Genomic DNA, 18,255 nt, shown 5'->3' with positions numbered 1-18,255 from the left:
CGGGGCAACAAGAGCCACAAGCCCTCAGACTATGGAATATCCACACGGATGGATCATCAACCAGGATAGCTGTGGGCGCCGGGGTGGTAATTCAAACCCCTGACGGAGACACGATCGAGTGCATGATCCGATTGGACTTCCCGACGACCAACAATGAGGCCGAGTATGAGGCATTATTGGCAGGATTAGACCTGGCGAAAGCAGCAGGCGCAGAGGCCATGATTATGCATTGCGACTCGCAGGTGGTAGTCAATCAGATTAGTGGCACCTATGAATGCAAGGGGGAAAAAATGAAGAAATACTTGGAAGAAGTCAGAAGACGGATCGACTCCCTCCAGGTCACATTCGTCCAGATCCCAAGAGAGGAGAATGAATGTGCTGACCGGCTCGCAAAAGCCGCCTCCGCAGTGGCCATGACGACCCCGATCGGGTGTTATCCTTCATCCAATACTCCTCAATCATTGACAGTGAGACGGAAGTGCAGGAAGTAAATTCCAGAATACGATTGGACCACACCCCTATTGGCCTACCTAAAGGAAGGCACGCTCCCGGACAACAAGGACGCAGCCAGAAAGTTGAAAGTTCGGGCTTCGCGGTTCATAATAATCAATGACATCTTATACAAAAGGGGATTCTCACGACCATATCTAAGGTGTTTGGGTCACGAGGAGGCAAACTATGTAATGAGAGAGGTCCATGAAGGCATCTGCGGAAACCATTCGGGGGCGCGGTCTCTGGTACACAAACTGATCCGGGCAGGATACTATTGGCCCACGATGCAGAAGGACGCGCAAACCTACGTCAGGATCTGCGACAAATGTCAAAGGTTTGGTAACCTAATTAGGCAACCAACCGAAGAGCTGACCCCCATGACGGCCCCTTGGCCATTCGCCCAATGGGGACTAGACATCATGGGCCCTCTCCCGACGGCCGCGCGACAGCTGAAATTCTTAGTGGTAGGGATCGACTACTTCACTAAGTGGGTCGAAGCGGAAGCGCTAGCAACTATCACGGAGAAGAACATCAGAGGTTTCGTATGGAGGAATATCATATGCAGATTCGGGATACCAAGGGTCCTCATCTCCGACAATGGGAAACAGTTCGACAACAAGGCATTCCGAGATTTTTGCTCGGAGTTAGGCATCAGAATCACTACTCATCGCCCGCACATCCACAGGCAAATGGCCAAGTTGAAGTCACGAACCGGTCCTTGCTCAAAATAATCAAGACCCGGCTCGAGGGGGCAAAAGGTATATGGCCCGATGAGTTACCAAGTGTCTTATGGGCATATCGCACGACGGCAAGAACGCCTACAGGGGAAACGCCGTTCAGGCTGACATACGGGAGCGAGGCCGTCATTCCAGCAGAAATAGGTCTTACGACCTATCGAGTGGAGAGCTACGATGGAGACAAGAATGAAGAAGCTTTGCGGCTACAGCTAGACCTAGTCGACGAAGCCCGGCTATAGCTGAACAAAGGATAGCTCGATACCAAAATCTCATGGCAAAATACTACAACTCCAAAGTCAGACACAGAGACTTCCAGATCGGAGACCTTGTGCTTCGGAAGGTTATAGGAGCAGCTAAAGATCCCTCACAAGGAAAACTTGGTCCAAACTGGGAAGGGCCATACAAGATCTTGTCTTGGCAGAGAAAAGGAACCTACCACCTCGAAACCATGGACGGACGGAGACTGCAACACCCGTGGAACACTGAGCACCTGCGGAGGTACTACCAGTAGATGCAACAAGAAGAGACGTCCACCCTTTGCAAGCATTCCAGCTTATATCTAAAGTTTTTAGTAGTTTTTATTTTTGAAGAACAATTTTTACTTTTCAATGTTTTTACTTTGAACAAACCTCTCTACTAGTGCCTTTTTAAGCCCAAGGGGGCAGGCATCATTTTCCTATAAAGACTTCTTTCAGGTAACAAGGTTTTTTCTGCCTAGACTGTTTATATCACAAGTTCCAAAGGCCGTCCACAAAACGGACGGACCATCCCAAGTGGATAAAAAACTTAAGTCCATATAGTGGACGGACCGACAAGGCTGTCCACAAAAATGGACGGACCATCCCAAGTGGATAAAAACTTAAGTCCATATAATGGACGGACCGACGAGACTGTCCACAAAAATGGACGGATCATCCCAGGAGGATGAAAACTTAAGTCCATATAATGGACGGACTGATAAGGCTGTCCACAAAAATGGACGGACCATCCCAAGTGGATAAAAAACTTAAGTCCATATAATGGACGGACCGAGAGACTGTCCACCAAATGGACGGACCATCCCAAGAGGATGAAAACCGAAGTCCATATAATGGACGGACCAATTAGGCGGCCCACCAAGTGGACGGAGCACCCTAAAAGAATGAGAGCCTAAGTCCAGATAATGGGCGAACTAGTCAGATTATCCCCGAAATGGACGGACCATCCCATGGGGATAAAAACCTTTAGGCCGAATAGTGGACGGACCCGCGGCGTCGTATGTAAGTGGACAGGCCAACCCAAATAGACGGATACTACTGAGTCCATGTAATGAGCAAACTCAGGACAACGTCCGCTAGTTGAACGGACCTCACAAAGGAAACTAAGTAAGATACCTGACGGACGGGTACAAAAAACAGTCTACCTAACGTGTGGATTTAAATTGTGCCTAACGGGCATGTTCAATGTACGGTCTACCCAACGGATGGATTCAGATTATACAAAACGGACATTTTCGAACCATTCAAAAGCGAGTAGTATCTCCAAGTCACACAAATCATCCAAAAGGATGACGGCCCTTAGCTAAGCGAGTCATGAAAGGAGGTACCACAATAAGCAGGACGGAGCTCACTTAAGCATGAAAATACGTTGAAAAAAAAAAAAATGCATTCCACAGAGATAAAACAGAAGGTCAACGGACCCATTATATAATAAGCAGCTGAACGGTCAATGTATAAATAAACCCCGTAAAACATGACGGGTGTTATAAGTTGTTCCACACTTACAAAAAAAAAAAAAAAAAAAAAAAAAAAAACTAAGTTATTACAAAAGTGAGTTAACATAATCAAGCTCCGTCTCCTTCTTCATCTGGACGGTCCCCAGCATCTTTGGCCTTGCTGTCCGCAACAGTGTGATCCAATGGAGCTTCAGGACGATGCCGTCCTCATCAAAAAGAGCGTCAGTATCCTCCGTCTGACAAGCCGGGCAGTGGACGGCTCCGGGGCTGAGACGGAGACGGTGGACAAATCTAGCTCTGGATACAACCTCCTCACCTGACGGAGGGCATCATCGAACCCATCGTTGTAAACCAGACTCAGCTCCGCGATAACCTCGGTGGAGTCACGGTACTCGCGTACGGCGTCCTCCCTGGCATGACGGACTTCATTGTCTTTGTCCACTAAATCTTTTTTCAGACCTTCCACCATCTGAACGGCCTCATCCCGGGCCGTCTCGGCCATCCTCAGTTTCTTCTCCTGGGTGACCTTCCAGGCCTTCAGGTCAAGCAGTTCCCCCTCCGTCATCTTGGCCTTCTCACGGAGTCGGCCAATGGTCGTCTCATGGTTGAGACACCGTCCCATGAGGCCCTTCGTCATGATCATAGCCTGAGGTCGACGAAAATAAGTTAACAAAACATAAGACAAAAAGTGATGAACGGATGGAATAAGGATGACGGACTATTACCTGGGCAATGCTGAAGAGGCCCGTCTCTCCCATCGCCTCGTCGAGTGATTCCCAAGATCCTCGTAGTCGTCGGTAGTGATGATCGACGACATCCTTTCCAAGGCATACTTGGAATCCTCACGGAGCAAGACGGGTGGTTTCTTCTGCTCACCTGGCTGACCCGTCATCAGCCCCTTGCCTTTGCCGTGCTTGGCCGGAGGTGCTGACTTACTCCCCTCGCCATCAAGCCGAGGACCGGGTCCAAAGGGACCTTGGGCTGCTTAGGCGGACGGTCGCTCTTCACGGGCAGCTTCCGTTTAAGAGAGGGCTTACTAGAGCCCGTCCCCATGGGGTCCGTCCCGGCTTGCTTGTTCTTCGCAGCTTGAAGTCTTATGGCCGCTCGTCTTTTGGCATCCTCCATCTCTGAAAAAGGATGACGGATTATGGAGCAATAGTAATGATACAAAAAAAAAAAAAGAAGTGAAAAGGGCATGAGGTGGACGGACTTACGCAGACGGGTCTTTTCTCGTACTTTAAGGCCGCCGGGGTGGGCTCAGGACCGTCGCAATACCAATGGATAGTATTAGGTTGACGAGCTTGGCCCACGTCCTCTCCTCTGGTGTTGTCTTGGAAAAAATTTTCTCAAGGAAACTGAATTCCTCAAGTGTAACTTGGGGACGCCGTCGAACTGCAAAATAGAAGACGGAGGTTAGAAACATTACAAGTTACATAAATGAACGGAGTGGTTTATGACGGACCATACCAGATGAGTTTAAAATGCCCCAAACTGTGTCGACGGGCATGAAGTCCGTCTCCCCTGGATGACTCATCCAGTCGTCTCCTTCCATAAAGAAGTAACGACTCTTCCAATCCCTATTTGAGTCCGGGGTCTCATAGATGACTTTCAGAACGGGACTCCTAGGGACGAAGCTGTACATACCCCTTGACTTATCTATTTCGTCTGGACGGTAGCAATGGAGGAACTCTCTTATTGTAAGCCTCCTTGCTCCGTCCGACATGGCTCCGTACAGGACCTCCATGGCGATAAAGACTCTCCAGGCGTGGGGACACCTGGCTGACGGATATGCCTAGGTAGCTTAAGAGTTCGCGGTGTAGTGAACTCAATGGGAACCTCAACCCAGCCTTTAGCACTTGCTCGTACACGCCCACTCCGTCCACTCCTTCGTAATAACATTTTTTGACATATAAGGTAGACGGAGTGGGATATGGTCAGGAATTTGGTAGCGTCCCTTATTGTATTGAAGTGACCCTCCTTGATGGTAACGTAAAAGCATGGACCGTCCACTCTGGGGGCAAGATGAACTCCCTAAGTCCATCAACCCCCACGACGGACCTCACTATTTGTTCTTCGTCATCTGAAACCTCCTGGACTTCAATCATCTCCAGGCCCTCATGTGTTGAGGACGAGGAAGATGACGACGGACTACTCTCGCTCGAGACGTCGTGGTCTTTGGGACCTGACGGGTATATCCCCTCGTAGTCCGCCCCGTCGGGAACGACCGACTGGTTACTTGACGCACTAGACATGGCCTACATGTAATTACAAAACTAAGACTCTGACGGGGTTGGAGATAACGACGGACGCATTAAGTACAAATAAAAGAAAAAAGAAAGGACGGATATAAAAATAACTCACCAGAAGCTTGTAGTAGGATGCACGAGCGACGGATGCTTGAGTGAACGGTTGTGCTCTGACAGACGTGACGGACTCGCTCTGACAAATCTCTTCCAGCAGCAAGTGGTTCTATGCACATTGCCTGATGGTGATCTTCCATTTCTAGCATGGCAATGTAGCACTCTCGGGCGGTCGCCTAATTCCCCCGCAATTCTCCAATCCCATAGTCCGTTGGGAATTTGATCATTAGGTGATACGTGGATGTTGCTGCTTTCCATGAGTTAAGTGTGGGTCGTCCGAGAATACTGTTGTAGGCGGAGGAGCAGTCTACTACGAGGAACATTACATTCCTAGTGAGCTCTTGCGGGTAATCACCTACCGTTACCGGGAGTGTGATGGAATCTATTGGGAATACCCTGGTCCCTCCGAAACCGACAAGGGGAGCGCTTGCCGGCATCAATTGTGCTCTGTCTATCCCCATTTGTTGGAATGCTGGATAGTATAGAATGTCTGCTGAACTGCCGTTGTTGATTAGCAGTCCCCCACGCGTATACTGACAACCAGCGCATCGTCGTGCGGATGATGAAGTCTCCTTGTGTCTTCTTCGGTGAATCCTATAATAGGGCTCTCCATCCGTGTGGTATTGGACCTCGAGCCCGTCAGGTGGACGTTCAGGACCGATCTGAGGTACGTCTTTCGAGCCTTTTTGGAAGATCCGGTAGATGCGGTTCCCCCCACTATCATCCTTATGTCTCCGATGGGGGGTCTCGGACGCTCGTTATCCCGTCGGGGGGCCGGTTCTTGGCGATTATGGTCCGTTTTTTCTTTGTTGACGAACTTCTGCAACTTCCCTTGTCTAATGAGGGCTTCAATCTGCTGTTTTAGGTCGTAGCATTCGGTCGTGTCGTGGCCATGGTCTCGGTGGAAACGACAATATTTGTCTCGCGACCGTTTGCTTGGGTCGCTCTTTAGTTTTCCCGGGAATGTCAGTGTCTCCTCGTCTTTGATTTGCATCAAGACTTGGTCGATCGGGGCGTTCAGGGGGGTGAAACTTGTGAACCTCCCGCTCGGGGGCTTAGGGCGTCTTTCGTCCCTTCTGTCTCCCGTCCTTGGTCTTTTCTGCCCTTGGTCCTGGCGCATGTCCACCTGGCGTTCCCTTTTATTGGGCCTTTCTTCCCGTGCAAGCAGTGCGTCTTCCGCGTTCATGTATTTGGTGGCCCTGTAGAGGACCTCTGACATGGTTTTGGGGTCGTTTTTGTATAGTGAGAACAAAAACTTGCCCTTCCGCAATCCGTTCGTGAAAGCTGCTACCAGTATCTTGTCGTCGGCCTCATCAATTGAGAGTGCTTCCTTATTGAAGCGGGTTATGTAAGATCTTAACGTCTCGTCTTCTCTCTGCCTGATGCTCATCAAACATGCTGTGGACCTCTTGTACCTGTGTCCCCCTATGAAGTGCGAGGTGAATTGAGCGCTTAGTTCTTTGAAAGTGCTGATGAAGTTCGGTGTCAGCCGACTGAACCAAACCCTCGCGGAACCCTTCAATGTAGTTGGGAAGGCCCTGCACATGATTTCGTCCGGTACCCCCTGTAGATGCATCAGGGTTTTGAAAGTTTCCAGGTGATCCAACGGATCCTTCACCCCGTCATAGCTATCTATATTTGGCATGCGAAACTTGTGGGGTAGGGGGAAGGAGTTTACGGCTGCAGTGAAAGGTGAATCGGTACGATTGACCAGATCGTTAAGATCGCTGGAGACTCGCCCCTTGAGGGCGTTCATCATGACCTCCATCTGTTCCCTCATTGCCTGCATCTCGGCGGCAATATGTGGTGGAGTCGCATCCGTGAGGGATGGCATGCTCACGTGCTGCCCCTCCGGCCTGCTTGGGGCGTAGCTGCCCTCAGGTCTCTCCTGATTCCTGTTTGGAGCGCTAGTCCCTTCCTGATCTTCTGGCCGGTTATTTAGTGCTGCATTCTTCTGGCGCAGCTGTTCCTCCAAGTCGAGGTTCTGTTTGGTGAGACGCTCCACTGCGGTACTAAGGGTCCGAACTTGTCTCTCTAGGGCAGTCGTGGGTGGTTCTTCTCCTTGCACGTCATTAGTAGTTGCCATTAAGCGAGTGAGTACCATGCAACCTTTTAGTCCGGGAGACGATAATATGGCTTAATTACTCGATTTCCCACAGACGGCGCCAACTGATGAATCAAGAAAATTCACCAATGGATCGCACGATACTCCTCTCGCCTCAGATACTAACCTGCACGAAACAAAAGAGAAAACCTATCGAATGACACCGGTGTGGTGCCGGCCAAACACCCTCCGAAGGTTAAGTCAGAAAGTATGCTCACAACTCTAGAGTGCTAAAGAGGGTTAATTATGCGTACCTCGGCTTGTGAGGGTATTGGAGCTTTTATAGTGGCTTGAGGTTGACATCCCTTCCTTGGCGCGGAAGTCTTTTCCTTATAGGACTCTTCTTGTAGAATCCTAAACGTGATGAATAAGTCTCCTCCTTATGCGGAAGATTTTTACCAAGTATATAAGATTTCCGGAGTCCTACTAGCGCAAGGACTCTATTTGGGCTCTTATGAGAATGGGTCAAAATATCCCTCATTAGGGGCTCAGCAGGCCCATGGACAACTAGCCCACCATTCTTCACCCCGTCCATATCCAGCCCGTTCACATCAGGTCCGTCCACAGGGGGCCCGTGCAGATGATGGATCCGCTTATTCGGGCTTAAGAGATATTTTTCCCCTTTCAATTATCATCCAAAACTCTATCTTACAGTTTAAGAAAAAATTAAGAATGGTGATTATTGTTATAGTTCATCTCTAGCCATAGGTGCTCTCAAGCTCTAGGGCACATAAAAGCAGTTAAGTGTCTTGCCGACTCTTGCTCTTGCACCCTTGCAAGAGACAGAGTGATCTCCTTAGGGTGAGGTCGCGGTGGGGGTTTGGGTTGTAGGTTAGGGCAAGGTCTTTCCTACCGTTTGGTGATAGCATTGATGTAAAGAGGTTTGACTATGGCAGAAGAGCTGGAGGAACTATGGAGGAAGTTGTCTTTCACGGAAGAGGAAGACGAAGATATTGATTTGGGAAGTAATAGCACTAAAGCCGTAAAGGATATAGGTAAGTTTTGTGCTGTGTTAAAGGTCATATCCCATAGAACTATTAGTGTAAAAGCAATAAGAAAGAATTTGAGAATGATATGGAAGCCAAACAAGGGAGTCGAAATCAATGAGCTTGAAGAGGACTTGTTCTTGGTGGAGTTCGGAGATGAAAGGGATAAGAAGAAAGTGTTAGATATGTGCCCATGGAGCCATGAGAAACAACTAGTTCTATTATAGGACTTTGAGGGTGAATTAACACCAAAGGAGGTGGAATTGAAATGGTCCCCCTTTTGGGTTCAGATCTTCAACTTGCCTCTTAAGTGCAAAACCAAGGAAACGGGGTGGGCCATTGGGTCCAAGCTAGGGACGGTGATGGAGGTGGATATATCCAACTCGTTGGTTCAATGGGGAAAATGTCTACGGGTGCAAGTTAGGATTGATGTTACAAAAAACTAGTATGAGGAAAAAAGATTATTATAGAAGGAGGAGAGAACAGGTGGGAAACTTCAAATATGAAAGATTGCCTAACTTCTGCTATAGTTGTGGTCTACTAAGCCACGCCCTAAGAGATTGCAAGGAGGGTTCAGACTTAAATAACTAGGTTGAAAATGAACACTTGCAATACGGTGCTTGGTTGAGGGTTGAGTCGCTAAGAAGGGGTGGTAAGGAATCAATGAAACAAAGTATGAGGGGTGACCCAGAGAATGGGCTGTGGGCCATAGGTGGTGAATTGGAGAATGTGGCAGAACAGCTCCAAAGGTCTAGAAAAAAGGACGTAACAGGTAAGGCATAAGTGTCAAAGTTGTCAGGCATGAGGGATAGCACCAGTGAGTTGGGTAAGTCAAATTTTGAGACCTCCAAAGAAGTCTTGCAAGAAATGGGTAAGGTTAGCGGGGAAGGGAGAATCACCCAAAAAACATATAGAGGAGCCAGAGCGCATGCACTAGGTGAATGCAACCACTCCAGTGGAGGAACCTGTTTTTAAGTTTGCCTTGGCGCCAAATACAAACCCCACAAAAAGTTAGGGCGATATAGTAAATCAGGATACAGAAATGGGCCCTATGGCTATGTGTTTCGACCCAATACAAGGATGGACTTCATCAAAACTTGGCCCAAAAAGTGGCCACTAGAAAAGGCTAGCTAGAGAGATGAAACCAAACATGTCCACTAGAGATTCAGGCCCAAAGTGTCGAAAACATGAGGGCTTAAACCCGCTACAATAACTGGACCCAAATCCAATCGATCAAAAAAGACGAAGAAGCAAGAAACAAATTGAATCAACCCTAATGGAAGAGAAGCTAAAGGATGAAGAGAAAAACAAGGATGGCAGTGTCTGTGGAGCAGCACCACCAAGCCCAATAAGTGTCATCGCTTGGAACTGTCAGGGGTTAGGGTCCTCCCTTGCATTTTGGTCACTCACCGATGAGGTGAAAGCTAAGGACCTCTATGGGTCTTCTTGGCATAAATGAAGGTCGGTATGAGCATGATTTGAGGCATTCAGAACAAGATGAATTTTATGCAAGGAATAATCATCCCAAGTGATGGAAGAAGTGATGGCCTCGTGATGTTGTGGAAAGAAGGAACTGACGTCAGTTTCAAGAGCTGTTCCAACTCCCACATCAATGTGGTGATCCGAGATGGACCGAACCCAGCTCCATGGCAAGCCACAGGCTTTTATGGTCATCCAAAGGCGAGTAAGAGGTACATCTCTTGGCAACTTTTGGAGGTCCTTAAAGATCAGTGTAATATGCCTTAGGTTGTCTTTGGTGATTTCAATGAAATCACACACCATTATGAAAAGCTCGGGTGGATGGGGAGAGATGCTAAACAGATGGAAGGTTTTAGGGAGTGCTTGAGTCGGTGTGGACTCCTTGATCTGGGTTTTGTTGGCAAAGCTTCACCTAGTGTAATGGGTGTTTGGGGGAGCAATGAATGCTACTCAGACTAGACCGATGGTGGCTAATGCAAATTGGATGGAGTTGTTTCAGGAAGCTAGAGTACATCACTTCTCGATGTCAAGCTCTGACCACTGCCTCTTATTATTATTCCTGAAGAAAGGTCAACCCAAGAAGCCAATTAAAATGCGTTTTTTCTTTGAAGCTATGTGGATGAGAGAGGAGGGATGTAGGGCCACCATTGCTTCTGGGTTGGGAGCCTGGTACAAAGTACCTCGCGCTATCAATGAAGCAGGTAGAGATGGATGGGGCTTGAATTGGGGCTACTTTTTACGACGACCATTCGGTTCAATTTGGCTCATATTCGATCTCTGCGTTTGAAAGAAAAAGAGATTTTGATCGAGTGAACTTGCGTCTGAAAGAGAGTGAGTATTAATCGGGTTTTGTTTTGGGGGAGATGGGAATGAAAGGAAGAGAAATAGTGAGAAATAATTTTTTTTTAATAAATAATGCTGATGTGGAAAAATGTGAGAGCTCCAAATCCTACGTGGCAAGCTCTAAAGAAGTCAAAAAAGAGTCAAACACAAACAAGAGGCTTCGGTTTTATAGTATATATAAATGACCTATTTTTTTATTTATTTATTATATTTATAAATATATTTATTAGTTAGATAATAAATCTATAATTCAACACCACTAGTTAAACTTCGGTTATGATAAGTGATAACTATGGTTATGACAAGTGATAACTATGGCTAGAAGTATTGGCAAGAGGAAGGAAACACAAAATAAAAACTGAGATACCAGTGGCAACACGCAGCTCTAGTACCAAAAAGTAATTGACCTGAATATACTAGGAAGAAAGATCACAAACAAGTTAGCAGCCATTATAAAGGTCAAAGATACACCATGCCATGGATATTAGTATGTTTAGGTAATGATTAAATACAAAAACCTAAAATTAGATTTTACTCCTCAGTCCTCACCAATTACAATAATTTGATGCTCAAGTCATTGGCAAAAAAGGAGCTATGAGTTAATAGAGGATGTGCCCCCTGAAAAACATTGACAAAGCATACATACAGGCAGAAAAACCACCTCACTACCCACTTCCTCATTTATCATTTATCTTTTCATTGCTTGGTTCAGCACTCTCTCCTTTTGGGAAATCCACCAACTTGTTCTCATTATGAGCTCCTACAAGAGCAGGTGATTCGGCCTCAGATGCATGAGCCTTTTCTGGTGGATTTCCTCCAAGGCTTTGAGCAGCTTCTAACTCACTCTTAGAGGCATCAGAATTCTCAGGCAGTTTTCCTCCAGGCTCTTGGGCAGCTTCCAAGTCCTCACAGTTAACGGGGTCAGAGTTTTCAGGTTGTTGTTCTCCTGACTTTTGAGCAGCTTCCAACTGCTCATACTGGGAGATCACCTTCTCAAGCTCATCATGAAGATACAGAGCCTCAAACAGCATCCCTTCATCATCGGTGGTGCTTTCTATAATCGCCTTAATGACAGGCTGCGACTGCTTGCAATTCTCCAACATGCTTATTGTAAGATCTTCCTGCATTAGCACAACAACTTCTATCAGTTCTCACTTATCTTCCATCTATACACATATCTGGGGATTAAAGTGAGAAGTCACACAACAACTTGATTACAAGGTTAAGTCAAAAAACTTCCTAGCAGGCTAGCACATTTATGACAATGCATTCAAGGTATATGCCATAAATTATAAATACAGAAACACACACACATACACAACATCACATAAATCAAAAGAACCCAAACACTGAAAAGATTTTCAACTATATTAGGTGGCTATATTTAGATAAACTGAGGAACAGGACCTCCTCTGAGCAAAATGTCATAGAATTGTGCATTTATTTGAAGTTAAAGAGTACAATTTGATGCTTAGAGGAACAGATGAAACTACTGAAATTTTGAGTAAAAAGGCAATCTATTTATTTATTTATGAATACTACTTTCTTGTTAGAAGTCAGAAAAATACCTTCAAAGGTTTGGGCTCAGTTTCGGTGTTCAATATGCTGGAGAATAGTTCAAGGCTGTTTCGAGTTACAACAAGATACTCTTTCTTTTCTTCGACAGATAGGATTCTATAACCAAAGGGGAGTGAACTACCTCCTGTGTCATGCATTCCTGTGTCAGGAATAGGGTATCTCTCAGGTGGAGACAGAGGTTGTTGATCATATGATTCCAAGGAATACTGCATGGGGAGCGAATTCCCTTCTTGTACAAGTGGAGGTATGCTTCTTCCTTTCAAGCTCTGTCATAACATCCAGAACAGAGATAGAACATCAGTATCTTTAGACACGAGAACTAAGAATGCCATAAAACAAAGTGTCAAGAGTCATTAAATTCAGACAGTAATAAATGTAACAAACCAAAAGGCACCATCAGTAATGAGTAAAACGAAGTTGAACATAACTTATACTTTTAACAGGCCAAGGCAAACACATTTTTGGTCCTGCTTATTATCATTTATTTTCAATTAATTTTTTTTCCCTTATCAAGAGAGAAGAAGAGAGGTAGGGTAAAGAAAATTTCAAAAAAAAAAAAAAAGGTTCAAAAGTATCAAAATCCAAGCCAACTGAAAATAAGCTGACCCATTATAGGTTAGCTTGTCTGTTAAGAATGTTTAAACTGTGCAGGAGTCCAGCTGTAATCTAATATGCACTAATTTCTACCACATCTCAAATTTCTTTTGGGTTGGGCCCCATCTGATTGAAATGATGGAAAATAGAGAGAATAGAAAAAATAGGAAGGTTAGAAAAGTAAGAGGATGGAGAGAATATCAATTTTCTATCACGTGTGTTTGGCAGTAGGAATGAAAAAGTGGGTGGATAGAAAATGGATATATATTTTCTTTGTTTGATTCAGAAGAAGATTGAGAGGAAGAAATGTTGTTTATATCCATTTACTGTTTTGCCCTTATTACATAAAATAGAATTGTACGTTCATTGTACACGAAATAATTTTTTAATTATCTTGTAAGAAAAAAATAGTGTAATTAACTACATTAGTTAAGATGACACTTTATAACTGTGAACCTATTGCATATTTTATTTTATTTCTTTTCCCATCCACTTTGTTTAGTCCCAAATAAAAAGAAAATCATTATCCTTACTAATCTCATTGACAATTATCTTTAATTTACACATAAAAAGGAAATTATTGTCCTTATCTTTTATCTATACAGATAATGGTTATTTACACAACTGTCACACATTTGACATGCCTACAATAAAAATGATACCCTTTACTGTACCAACAAAAGCCTACAACTTCTAAATAAAAATCAGAACCCAATGAGCATTGTTAAAAAAACTCTCAAAGCAATCAAAGAATGAACCAAACAAAATGATTCTAGAATGGCTATTCCTCATAATTGCTCACTGTGATGCAACGGAACCATGGTAATTACAATCTCAAGACGTGGCAATGCCTATGACCCTCCAACAGAGTGTACGAAGTTGAAATCAATGCTACAGTAATATTGAGAGCAAATACTTTGGTATTGTTACAATTAAGTAGTGCTTCTCCAAGCAGTCACATGCAATACTTGGCCTGTTTTTAATTAACTCAAATCTCAACACCAGACATGGTAAATGGAAAAAGAAAACAAAAAAATGGCTGCAGAGATTATTATGTTAGCAAAGCCAAGAAAGGATTGAGCAGCATAAGCTCTCAATCCTAGCAGAGGCAAAAGCTCTTAGGCGACCCTCGCAAATGTTTTGAGAAACAACCTTGGATTTGTCATCATCAACATTAACATAGAAAATGCACCTATGTCACAGCTTTCTAATTATTATTAGAATAAAAACATATGGTGCTCAATTTCAAACATTAGAAAAATCATTTGAATGACAAGTTTCAGTGGCGTAATGGAAAGAAAAAAAAATCTATTTAGAAAGGAGTTTTAAACTATAAAAACAATATCATATAGTATGATGAGATAAACACCTCAGACATACAAGGAAGGATTGAAGGATCACTAGCTCTCTAGCATAGCAAAGGTGAGAAAACTCTTAGGTAGCCACTGCCAAAGGTTTGAGAAACAAGTCTTTGGATTATCATCATATTATATAACAAACTAAATAACTACACTTTCTTTTTCTTTTTTTGGATTGGTAAGTTACGCACACACCCAACTGGTCTTGAACCAAAACCTCAACCTATGCCTTGAACTTAGAATGGGAAGAGAATAAGATGTCATCTTACTAAAAGATAAGACAATAAGATTAACCAATTTGAGAATAAAACTTATACAATTGTGCGGAAAAATAAGAAATTACTTCAACTAAATTCAAGCAACTTAGCATTGGGAATTCTAAATAACAAGAAAAGGACCTGACTAACTAGGAAATTTGATCAAACCACCCCATTGCCAATAATGTCTGTATTCTGAGGTGAAGTGGGTAATAATTTCAGACATTCAAGGAATGAATGAGCAACACTAGCTCTCAAGCCCAGCAAAGGCGAAAGCTCTTAGATGGCCACTGCAAATGTTAGAGAAAAAAGCCTTTGGGGTTGTCATCATCAATATTTGTCCAAAACTATAGAAAAATAATGTTCAATTCCAGGTATAACACCTGAGGAACCCACAAAAGAAAGAAAAAATGCTTACTCATAAACTAACAGGTTAAAATAATCATACAATTTTCAGAAAGGTTAAAAACGACACTAAGCTGCTGAAAAATCAATGTGCATCAGTGTTAAAGGCCTTAGACATCCAAGGAAGGATTAAAGTAGCACAGGCTCTCAAGACCCATCAAAGGTGAAAGCTCTTAGGCAGCCACTGTGGGATTCTCAATGAGACAAATATTTTACAAGACTGCATATGTAAAGGTTACTACTCAGTATCTAAAAACAATAGCATCTTAATATCTCCATACATTTGCAATCAAAAAAGAATATTTAACATAGCAACAACTATAGGTTCTAGATCATAATGGCATACAAGGTAAATAAACTAATGAACTCAAAGAAGCGAAAATAAAAAGTTAGGAAGTAAGATTGACAGTATGTACCACCCTATAATGATCAGCAAGACAACAAAGAGACAGCTGACAAAGTGATTTAGATGGATTAATATGAGGGGACTTGCTATCCCTGAAGCACTCAGAATACAGCTAAACGGAAGATGTGAAGTCCCCATATAAAAGGAACACACCCCCCCCCCCCCCAAAAAAAGAAAAAAGAAAAAGATATTAACAACATGAAATTCTCATACCAAGGGCTACGCACAGTGATGCATAGTAACCATTGCAAATTCAATTCCTAAACATTTTTTAAATATAAAAAATATACTTTACAAGCACTGCCCCACCCCCCCCCCCCCAAAAAAAAAAAAAAAAAAAAAGAAAGAAAGAAAAAAAGAGAGAAAGAGATAGAGAGACCCACATAAGCAAGAATTTTGAGGACCAAATAAAACAAAACATTGTTGAAAAAAACATTGAACTTGCCAAAAAAAACAAACAAACAAACAATGAACATGTTTGATAAAATGGGTCAATGAGCTGCAAAGTTATTACGAAGGATAAGGGTGGTCCTTGAAGCCCCTACCAGTTCTTTTATGTTCGAAAAAGTTTTCCTCTAATGCTCTGTGTGCATATCTTGGTTGCAAAAAAGACAAACTAAAAAGAGGTACATTAGAGTTTTCGTATGATTGCCTTATTTGCCTTACCATTTTCCCTCCTCCATCAGGCAGATTTGTATTGGTAGGCCCGGTGGAAAGCACCGGGTCACACCCTTTTCAGGCCAACCAAATGGAGGAAAAAACCAATCACCTTACCATTTTCTGTCCTCAATTTTCCCCCCTCCCCCTTTTCACCTAAACCAAACACACCCTTAGTTTTTAACCGAACACTTAAGAAGATAGATTAGGTTGGCACCATTCAGAAAATTCCCTGCAGAACTTTCGGGAGAAAGACACAGTCGACTGGACCCATCAGATAGATGGAACATTGCGTTCAAGTTAATGGTCAAATAATCACACCACGAAAATACAATATGGCCAAATGTACTAATGGACCCAATCAGGAAGTTCTTCATAGCTAAATGGTTGTTACTCAAGTGGTCACTAAACATACCTTACAACAGTTACAGTATTGCAGGGTGTGCCTTTACTCTCACTAATTTTTAGTTGCTATTACTATCTAACACATTAAAATCATAACTCAACGATGTTCACTGAAAAATCACCAATTCAAATCTGAGATTAGCACCTAAAAACCAACCTTGCTAACTGTATTGTGCACAATCCCCTAGGTATTTTGCACCCAGAAGTCACCTAGCATTGTTTAACCATTATTCTAACACTCCTCCGAAACCAGACCTTTAATAAGTGAGGCCCAACACGTCCAAATTACACCTTTTTCTCTAATACCATGATAAATTATTATTGTCCCAAAAGGTTAAGCGGTTAGAAAATAATAAATCTAAGACACGCACAAAAATCTCATTACAAACATGAGAATAGAAAAATCAGATGAGATAAACTGACCATGTAAGTCTGATGAAAGACAGGTAGATAAGCGAGATCCTCGGACTGCCCCCAAGCATAAATCAAATCCATACCCCTTTTCCTATTCCCAATATGGGTCTGCGGATTCTCTATCATCTTCACCATCTCGTCCAACACTTTCTCAGAAGCCACCTCAGAGAAAACCTTCTCACAGTTCATAGCACAAGTCTCCAACAAATCCAAACTCAGCCTCTGGCTCACCACCGCGCCATTGTTGTTATTCCCAGTCCCAGAAGAGATCTTCTTCTTGATGGCCCTCACGATCTCGGTCCCGCTAATCTCTTCCGCGTTGATCAACTTGCATATCCGCAAGTTGAGTCCCCAGTTGGGACCCATTTCCTCTAGCGTCTCAGAAGTGGCCTCGTCCACCAGTTTCGACTCTGGCGTTGGGGTTTGAAGAATTTCCTTCACTTTTCCGCTGACCATTCGACCCATTTGAGCTCCTTGGTTCTTCAAACGCTCACCTAGTTGCGCTAGATTCAACTTGTCCATTTTTTTTTCTTCTCTGTTTCGCAGTGTAGAAAGGAAAGAAAAAACGAAATTGTTGAAGCTCTCTGGCAACTGAGAGATTTTTTTAAAGCTTTATACTATTGTTAGTGAAATTTTGTTTCTTTTTTGTTAGATTGAGAGAGAGAGAGAGAGAGAGATGGGAAATGTCAAATGAATCTAAGAATACGCGTGGCTTGGTCTGCCGCCTCACAGTTGTGGATTGTCGTGGGCCCCTTTTTGACACGTTTATTTGGCGACTTTTATCCACTTTCATTTGGTAATAATCTGTAGAATTAAGTCATTAACGACTTGCCGCTCTTCCGGCTTGGAGTTATTTATTTATAAAACTAATTATGAGTCCGTTTGGATTGAATTTATTGTTGTTGAAACTGAAAATTGAAAATTGAAAACTGAAAATACTGTAGCAATATAATTTTTAAATGTGTAAATAGTACCGTGAGACCCATTTTTAATATTTTTTATTGCGTAAACAGTATGCGGACAATGATGAACAGTCAAATTACAGTATAGATACAATATCGCTACAGTGCTTCTCTGTCAAATTTGAACCGTGTGCAACCCAAAAAAAAAAAAAAAAGAGGAAAACGTGGACACCTAAACGTAGACGCCCAATCCAAACCCTCACTATATCTTCTTCTTTTTTGCTGAGTAAAACTAACTATATCTATTATTTAAGTAAGAAAGTTGGTTCTCCAAAAAAAAAAGGTAGGAAAGTTACATTATCTACTATAATTATACTCTAAATTGCACTTTACGCCTTAAGTATTCAAAATGTATGATTAGCACCTTAAACTATAACTCATTTTATTACTTTACACGTCAAATTTTGTTGTTATCTTGGATGGTATCACATGAAAATACCCAATTATCTTCTCAAAAAATAAAGAAAAAATTACACTTTATCACCGTAAATTATATTCGCAATT

General features: G+C 43.2%; 1 protein-coding gene and 2 non-coding genes across 3 annotated transcripts; all 3 read right to left on the bottom strand.

Moving 5' to 3' along the window:
• Positions 1-11,142: 11,142 nt before the first annotated feature.
• On the bottom strand, positions 11,143-17,451 carry LOC112012290 (TOM1-like protein 2). Its single transcript, XM_024044676.2, has 3 exons — positions 16,799-17,451; positions 12,284-12,559; positions 11,143-11,836 (listed from the first exon to the last, which is right to left on the bottom strand). Exons 1-3 carry the CDS (start codon positions 17,309-17,311, stop codon positions 11,393-11,395), a joined length of 1,233 nt encoding a protein of 410 aa, XP_023900444.1. The 5' UTR covers positions 17,312-17,451; the 3' UTR covers positions 11,143-11,392.
• LOC112012419 (small nucleolar RNA SNORD14) lies at positions 14,717-14,838 on the bottom strand. The gene has a single exon (XR_002882966.1). It is a non-coding gene; the product is annotated as a small nucleolar RNA SNORD14 (small nucleolar RNA).
• LOC112012420 (small nucleolar RNA snoR99) lies at positions 15,316-15,414 on the bottom strand. The gene has a single exon (XR_002882967.1). It is a non-coding gene; the product is annotated as a small nucleolar RNA snoR99 (small nucleolar RNA).
• Positions 17,452-18,255: the final 804 nt, after the last annotated feature.

The sequence above is a fragment of the Quercus suber genome, unplaced genomic scaffold (assembly GCF_002906115.3).
Source record: "Quercus suber isolate HL8 unplaced genomic scaffold, Cork oak 2.0 scaffold_29, whole genome shotgun sequence".
Classification (NCBI taxonomy): domain Eukaryota; kingdom Viridiplantae; phylum Streptophyta; class Magnoliopsida; order Fagales; family Fagaceae; genus Quercus; species Quercus suber.
Note: the sequence above shows the minus strand (reverse complement) of the source record. Positions and strands in the feature narration are given on the sequence as shown.